Source organism: Humulus lupulus, chromosome 6 (genome assembly GCF_963169125.1).
Source record: "Humulus lupulus chromosome 6, drHumLupu1.1, whole genome shotgun sequence".
NCBI classification, from domain to species: Eukaryota; Viridiplantae; Streptophyta; class Magnoliopsida; order Rosales; family Cannabaceae; genus Humulus; species Humulus lupulus.
The window spans coordinates 29,457,047-29,465,358 of record NC_084798.1 but is presented as its reverse complement, the minus strand read 5'-3'; the positions used below and the strand labels follow the sequence as shown (position 1 = coordinate 29,465,358).

At 36.0% G+C, this 8,312-nt stretch overlaps 1 protein-coding gene across 1 annotated transcript; it reads right to left on the bottom strand.

Annotated features, from left to right (window-relative positions):
- Nucleotides 1-5,999: 5,999 nt before the first annotated feature.
- Nucleotides 6,000-7,769, bottom strand: LOC133784912 (uncharacterized). The gene is made up of 4 exons (XM_062224179.1): nt 7,306-7,769; nt 6,882-7,234; nt 6,732-6,793; nt 6,000-6,641 (listed from the first exon to the last, which is right to left on the bottom strand). The coding sequence occupies exons 1-4, from the start codon at nt 7,767-7,769 to the stop codon at nt 6,000-6,002; spliced, it is 1,521 nt and encodes a 506-aa protein (XP_062080163.1).
- Nucleotides 7,770-8,312: the final 543 nt, after the last annotated feature.

Here is an 8,312-nt window from a genome sequence, read left to right as displayed (position 1 = left end):
ACTTAGATTTCCTAACCAAAATAAAGATTAAGGTTAGAGGTTGAGTAGAAGACTATGAGAACTTAAAAGAACAAAAACAGAATTGAACTAGAGTTTTGGGTTACCTCGAAGACTTGTAAGACCAATCTACACTTCAAACCGAAATACTATATAACCTTACTTCCCAAAGTGTTTGATAAGCTTATAATGATCAAGCTTATGATTCCCCAAACCCAGGTGTTTATACTCTCACACTCACTTAGCACTTGCAGCCTCTGAACTTAGAGCAAAAGATGAATAATGGCTGGGTACTAGGTCCTATTTATAGAGTTTAGGAATGAAAGGATCTTGATTTTACTTGAATAAAAATAATAGCTTTTTAGGTGAAAATAATTTGAATAATCGTTCAGCAGAGGCTGAAGACTCGTTCAAAAAGATGCTGGACTTATCAAGAGGTTGAATGGCTGAATGGAAAAAGAATTCAAAAACTTTCAAAACATACTAAAGGAGGCGATATATCGCCCCCTGTAGGCGATATATCGCCTGGGCCAGTATGCCCGAGGCAGTTGTGCATCGTCTCGTGTTTTTCGTATCTACATACTGCGATATATCGCCCCCTATAGCTGCGATATATCGGCACACGCTGATTAATTAAACACAAAATTACACATTTTTAGCTAAGTTTGAATGGAGTAAACAACCTTGACTAAGCCCTCAACGTATTCAAAGCAGCTGACTGACCTTATAGCATTCAAACTTTTACCCTTATTAAATTTAATCCTCAAAATACTTAATCCTTAATCACCCATTCATAACATGTGCTTAAAATCCTATTGGTCCTTATCTAAACCTTATAGTATAATAAATATTATCCTTAACATCAGTCATATAATCAAACCTTAGGTTAACATTAATATTCTTAAACTATAGGTTAAACTTAGAAAATCTATAAGTACTACTATGAGTGTCCAAATAATTCCCAATCTGAACCAAAAATCCACAGTTACAAAGATAATACTATACATACTATAATACTACTAAATAATTAGCTAAGTAAAGTTCTTGGACTCTACAACGACCCCAAGGCTCCAAGATTCACCTGCAAAACAAACCAAGAACAAATATACACAGAAAAATGTACTAAAACACAAACACTTAGAGAACAAAAATAAGAAAAGGGAAGAAAAAGAATCACACAGAGAGATTTATACTGGTTCAGCCTTAAAAATAAGGCCTACATCCAGTCCGAGCACTTCTCCACTATAATGAATCAATGTTACAATACAAAACAACCCTTCTTCCTCTCCAAAGGTTCTTTAACACTCTGTACAACTCAAATTATGAGCACTTAGTTTACACCACAGTAAACTCTCACACACTCAACAATGTACAAATAAAATTAACCCTTGTTCTCTCTTTCTCTCTTTTCAAAACCTCTTATTTTCTTGTATCACCAACTAATGAAACCCGTGGATATATATAGCTGCAGCTCCAGTTCTTTCACGTGCTGAAAGAAAAACCAGTTCTATTTTAACTGACTAAAAATCTGTTGTAACTGACTAGGCTTAAAAGAGTAACAAAAGAGATAAGTTATTTAATGATCTCTTAATAACAACACGTCATATGCCAGTGATATTAGGATTACTCCAACAATTTTATTATACAATCATGCATGAAGTTAGAATATTTATCGGCTTACATTAATGTTTTAAATTATTTTATTAAATATGAGTTGATGAATAGCTATTTGTCGATTTAGCCCATGTAATTATAAATAATCTTTAATTAATGATAGTTTAGCATCAATGGTAGTCTCATTAATGGGTTTAGCATCAATGATATTTTAGTTAATTGGAGTTTGATGAGCAGACCTAGTCCAACGATGTTTTTGTAGCCAGATTTTCTCCTTAACTCTAGAAATACATAATATCACACCATAATTGTATGTTCTGATAATATACTTTAGAAATAGAGATCTAGGAAGGAAGCTTAGTATATTAGTATTATATTACAAGAATTTTTAAGGGGCACCTGTGGTGCCCAGCACCACAAGAAGATTGCATACCGCAATTGGTTGAGTCCCACACATTTTAATTTAATAATTATTATGAGGTATCACTAACCAATTATAGGGTGCCGCCTCTTGTGGTGTTGGACACCTTAAAATATCAAATAACAATTATCTCAATAGATTAATCCGATATATATTTTTTTATATCATTCAATTATTCATAGTGTTCTAAATTATATGCATATTATTGTGATGTTATATGAATTTCTAACAGTCCTACAACAACGTTTCTCAATACAATATTGTTTCAACCCATGAGTATCTCTTTTAGGACCAAAAGATTATGACTGTTGATCTTAGACTATCGTCTCCCATTCCGTTAATCATTGTAAAAATTAAAAAAAAAACCTTTGAGTTAATTTAATTTAAAGTAGAAATACAAATAAAAACATTCACATAAAAAATACTTTATCCCATTTTGGGTCTCTCTATTTTGATTTTTTATTTTTTTTATCAATTTAAACTCTTAGTTTAAAACAATTAAAAATAACACTACATGAATTAAAGTATTTAGGGGAGACATTATCAGGGGCACCACAATGTCGCCCCTAATAATCATAATTTTAGAGGCAATTGTGTAATGTCGCCGCAAATGATGGGACATCACAAATTATTCACTTGTCGATCATGTTAGCAGCGACATAAGTATTATTCCTAAAAATATGCAAATTTTAACTGAAAAATTTGTGGGAAATGTTGGCAGGGATGCTTTCGTGAAAACTATAATCATGACTGTTATTATTAGAAGAGACTATAGTCTCCGCTAATTATGTTAAGGTCTACAAATGGAACGACAGTGTTTTAACGTTAGGTGCGACATGTTGTGTTATTAGCAGTGACATGTGTCGTCATTAATACTCTCTTTATATCAGTTTCTTCCCATCTTCTTCCTTTACGCGAAAATGAGATCCCATTTTCTAAGACCAGAACCCTAACTAAAAACACCCCATCCCCAACCTGTCCGACCCCTTGTCCCCAATCCCCATGGTGTCCCCTGCCCCCATTCCCCACAACGTCTGGAGCCCACCCCATCGGTCCAATCACCCTTTGAGCGCCTCCCCGGAGCCGAACTCCTCCGCCCCTTGGTGCCCTCCTACTCAGAGTCGTTTCAAAATTGACACCCTCCAGTACCTTCTCTCTATTTCAGCCCCAAAAATTTGAGGTTGTTAATTTAATTTTTAGCAATTTTTTTGTGTGTTAATCTTATATTTATATATAGATACGTGTGTGTGTTTCTGTATATGTGTTTTTTAATCAAATTGTTAATTAAAATTATGTGTTTATTTTATAACTATATATGTGTGTATGTGTGTATATGTGTTTATATTTTTTTAATTTATAAAAATTAGATTTACATGTATACATAAAATTTTGAGATTATTTGTAGGTATATATGTATTTTTTTTTATCAAGGAAAAAGGAATAAATTAATCAACACAACTTACAACCAAAAGCTCAAAAAGGAGCTAACAGAAAAAAAAATTACAAGTTACTAGAAGCTTCTCTTTGACCTACAACTTCTGTCTCATAATACTAAACAATCTAGCTTTCAGACGCAATTTAATCATACAATCAATTCTTTGAACAGATAAAGAACAATGATAAAAAATACAAGAATTCTGATTAATCCAAATGAAATAAACTGCCGCAGCCAGAGAAGTAGTAGCAATCCTTTGAAGCATCCCTTTAGGCTTCCCTTCCATCCAAAGAAGCCATTCATTATACTTGACTGGCCAAAGAGCTGGGCCTAACCACCTTCTAATATGCTTCAGGACCTTTTGAGAGAAAATGCAATCAAAGAACAGATGCGCATGAGACTCATCTACACTCTCACAAATAGGGCATAAAAGAGAAAGCTATAGGAACATGGCAGTGCAACAAATTGTCCCTAGTAAGCAAATGGCCAAGAACCGATTGCCACAAGATAAATCGGTGCTTCGAGACTGAAAGCTTACACCACACAACCTTAGCATAAGTAATCGAATCCCTCTGAAGCAAACGACTATAAAGGAAATTCAGTTTCAGCTTGCCTTTGAAAGTCGAGGCCTCCAAGTCTGCTTAAGAAGAGCACTCTTTCAAGTTAGATAATTTCCTCCAATACCAACTCACATAAACTTTTAAGGAATAATCCCAAAAATTATGGCCTTTAAGATAAAGTTCATCCATCCATTTTACCCAAAACAAATCTTTTTTAGTAGTGATCGCTCAAATATACTTGGCTAACAAAACTTTATTCCATTTAGAGCCTTCCTTAAACCCAATACCACCCATATTCTTTGGTAAGCAAACTTGATCCCAGGAAGAACAGTGAAGTTTGTTACGGTTTCCTTTAGCTCCCCATAAAAAATTTCGACATAGCCGATCAATTTCATGAATGACACTTTGAGGAATAAGAAAAATGCTCATCCAATATGTTTGAATGCTTAACAAAACAGAATGGATCATTTGAGTTCTCCTAGCAAAAGACAGATGACGACTTGACCAAGTATGAAGATGATTATGAATTTTTTTAATGATCACACCACAATCAACCGCCTTCCATTTAGTAGGTCGAAGAGTGACACCATTGTATTTTAAGGGAAAAGAACTCTCTTCTATATTGACATAATTCAGTATACTTTTCTTATCTTCAACAGAAATTCCACCAAAATAAACTTGAGATTTAGTCAAGTTGGCAGACAGACCAGAACCCTGACTAAACTTGGTAAAACCATCAAACAAGATTTGGTTGGACCAAAGATTGCTCTTCCAAAATAAGATAAGGTCATCCGCAAAACAAAGATTGATAAGATGTAGAATTTTACACAGGGGATGCAATCTGAACTCCTTGTTATGAGCAGCATGACTAAGAAGACGAGTAAGATACTCCATGACAAGCACAAACAGTAAGGGGGAAATCGAGTCTCCTTGTCTTAAATCTTTCCTCCCACAAAAACCCCCTTGCAACCTCCCATTCATCAAAAGAGTATAAGAGGTACCCGTCAAACAAACCATAATCCACTGAATAAATTGGCTAAGGAAACAAAAAGCTTTCAATATATCCTCCAAAAAGACCCAATCAAGAGAATCATAAACCTTGCTAAGATCATTTTTTATCAAACAGCGGGGAGAGACATTTTTCCTGGTATAGCCTTTAAGAAGATCTTGGAGGATAAGAATATTATGCGCTAGCAAATGGTTCTTGATAAAAGCTCCTTGGTTTTGATGAACAAGCACATGAAGAACTTTAGCCAGCCTTGAACATAGCATTTTTGAAATGAATTTATATAGAGTGTTACAGCAAGCAATCAACCTATAATCAACAACTTTAGAGGTATCTACCTTAGGAATAAGGGAAATGATTGTATTGTTAAGTTCATGAGGAAGCTCTCCTCGATCAAAGAATGTCAAAATTGCCTTTGAAATTTCATCCCCTATATCCTTCCATAAGGCTTTGAAGAATCCCAAACCATATCCATTCGGGCTAGGACTCTTAATTGAGTAAATACTAAATAATGACTTCTTAACATCCTTCTTGGTAAAAGGAAATATTAATCCAAGTTTTTGCTCTAGAGTCAAAACAACCCCTTGAGAGAAGCAATCTTTCTCTATCCGAGTAGTAACCGAACTAGGACTGCCAAAAAAACCTTTGAAGTGATTAATGAAATAAGCAACAACCTCTTCATAATTATCATTGAGGTAACCTGTATCATCCATGAACGAAGTAATCCGATTATCAACTTTCCTCTCCTTTAGACTAGCATGAAAATAGGAAGTATTCTCATCTCCAAATCTAAGCCAAGTAATCTTAATCATTTGCCTAAGAAAACTCTCATACATTCTAGATTGACGACCAAACTCTAAACAAGCCTCTTTTTTTCAGAAAGCTGAAGAGAAACCAAAGAAGGGTCCTGTTACAAATAAAGTTAGGCTTGCTGGTACTTAACCTTAGCTTCAGAAAACTGTTTTGCTACATCACCAACTTTACTTTGTTAAACTGAAGTAGAATAGATTTTAACCTATGTAATTTCTTTAAAATCCGCTGCAAACCATAAGTTTCAATCAGATCAGACCAACTACGAAGCACAGTGCTTCTGAAATCCTCATGATCAGCCCACATATTAAAGTCTTTAAAAGGCCTGACCCCTAAAATCAGATCAGGAACAATTTTTATAATGCAGTAGCAATGGTTAGAGATGACATCCCAATTAAATCGAGCCTCAGAATCAGGAAAAGCATCAACCCAAGCTTCATTTTTGAAAACTCTGTCCAATTTAGAGAAAATTCTGGCTCCTTCCACTTGCTTATTAGACCAGGTATAATGGGAACCAATCGATCGCAACTCATCCACCATAGTACAAACCCTCCAATGACGACCATCTTCCAATTCCAGCTCAGTAGCAGGACGACCTCCAATTCGATCATCATTGTCAAAAACTGCATTACAATCTCCAACTACTAACCAAGGATGCACTAGAAACTCAAGCAAATATAGCTGAGTCCAGAGACTTTTCCTTTCTTCTACTGAATTCCTACCATAAATAAAAGTCAGACAAAACTTCTGAGTAACGCCCTTAATCTTCACACAATAATGAACAAATTGTTCATCTTCCTGAAGAATACTAAGAGAGACATGATTAGCTTTTCAAACCAATAATATCCTACCCTCAACAGCTGGACTACTGAAACAGTCCCAACCCACAAAAACAGATTGCATCATTTCCTCAATCTTATTTCCTCTCAATTTGGTTTCTAGAAAAGCACCTAAACCAATTTTATTGACCCTGCAAAAGTCTAGCAAAGACCTCTACTTATTTCTTTTATTCAGGCCCCTAATATTCCAACACAGTACGTTGCACCCTTCCATTAGAATCATTGATCTCTTGTTGACCCTTCTTTATGACCACCATTTGATTCTCCTGCAAGACATTATACTTGTTAGTCCTCAAATTCTGAGTGTCTGAAAGAATATGTTTAGCTCCTCCCACTTTTTTTAGTGTGGTCCATTTTATCTCCAACCCAGACTTAGAGCTACATTTTTCCTTTAACATTCCTGTCTGTGTATCAATGCCAGTCACCAGATCTTGAGGAACCTTTGGCAAAATTTTAGATACGGGAGCAGTAGTTGCTTGATTAGCCTCCACATTCTCCAGCCCGGGCTTCGTCTCCTTTTTCCTCCAAATAGCCCCTTGGTCACGCTTACAACTAGAACCAAGATGTCCAAAACTTTTACAGTGCGAACATCGAGTAAGCAGCCATTCGAACTCTATAGCTACTCCATCAATTGGCCACGCTCATTAAGAAAGCTGATAAATTGAGGTATATGATTTGATATCTCAACATCCACAAGCACTCTAACAAACTTCACCATAGATCTTTCCTTTGTAACCTTATCAATCATCATAGGTTTGCCTATGGTACTAACAAGAGCACTCAAACATTTTGTACCTAAATATTGTAGTCCAAGATCAGGTAACCTGATCCAAACCGAAACTGATTTCACAAGCCTCAACGTATCTAAGTCAGTCGACCAAGGTCTCAAAAGAACAGGTTTCCTATCAAAATGTACAACCCCAGATTCCAACACCATATCACGAGTGGTTACATCACAAAACTTGACAATAGTATAACCCGCATTCATTCTAGCAACCTTCTCAATACCAAGTTTTCCCCATAAACATTTAATAAACCCTTCAAAAACAAAAAATGGAGGATTAGCTCTAAGAACAACACACACCATTGCCGATTGCCAAAAGGAAACTTCCACCTCTATCTCCTCTGTATCTACTTGGGCAACCAATTTCCCTTCTCAGAGCAGTGGTTCTTCATAGGTCAGCCGATCTCCACCTTGAGCAGTAAAAGTTTCATGAAATTTGGACCATTTGTCCTTGGCCAACCCATGATAATCCTGGTCCTCCACTTCCTTCGCCCACAACTTGGAGCTAGAATTGATCGCATCAGTAATCATGCCACAATCATCTAGTGTTCGACCCTCCCCAATCACTGGGAAATCAACTACGGTATCTGAGAAAATCTCCTTCGAGGGACTCCCAATCACATCCTCAGAGTTCTCCAATCTCACATCACTAACCTTGACAGAATGAGTCTCAATCTCAAGGGAACGGATACCAGGCTTCTGAGTTGCTTTCTTTCGCCTCACCATGGGGAAGAAGAGAGCAAATCGCATGCCTAACTAAAAGACGCGCTATACAGTTTTCAGGTACTTTATTTACATGTATTTACCTGTGTTATAATTTTGTTTTTGTTATACTAACTTTGGTTT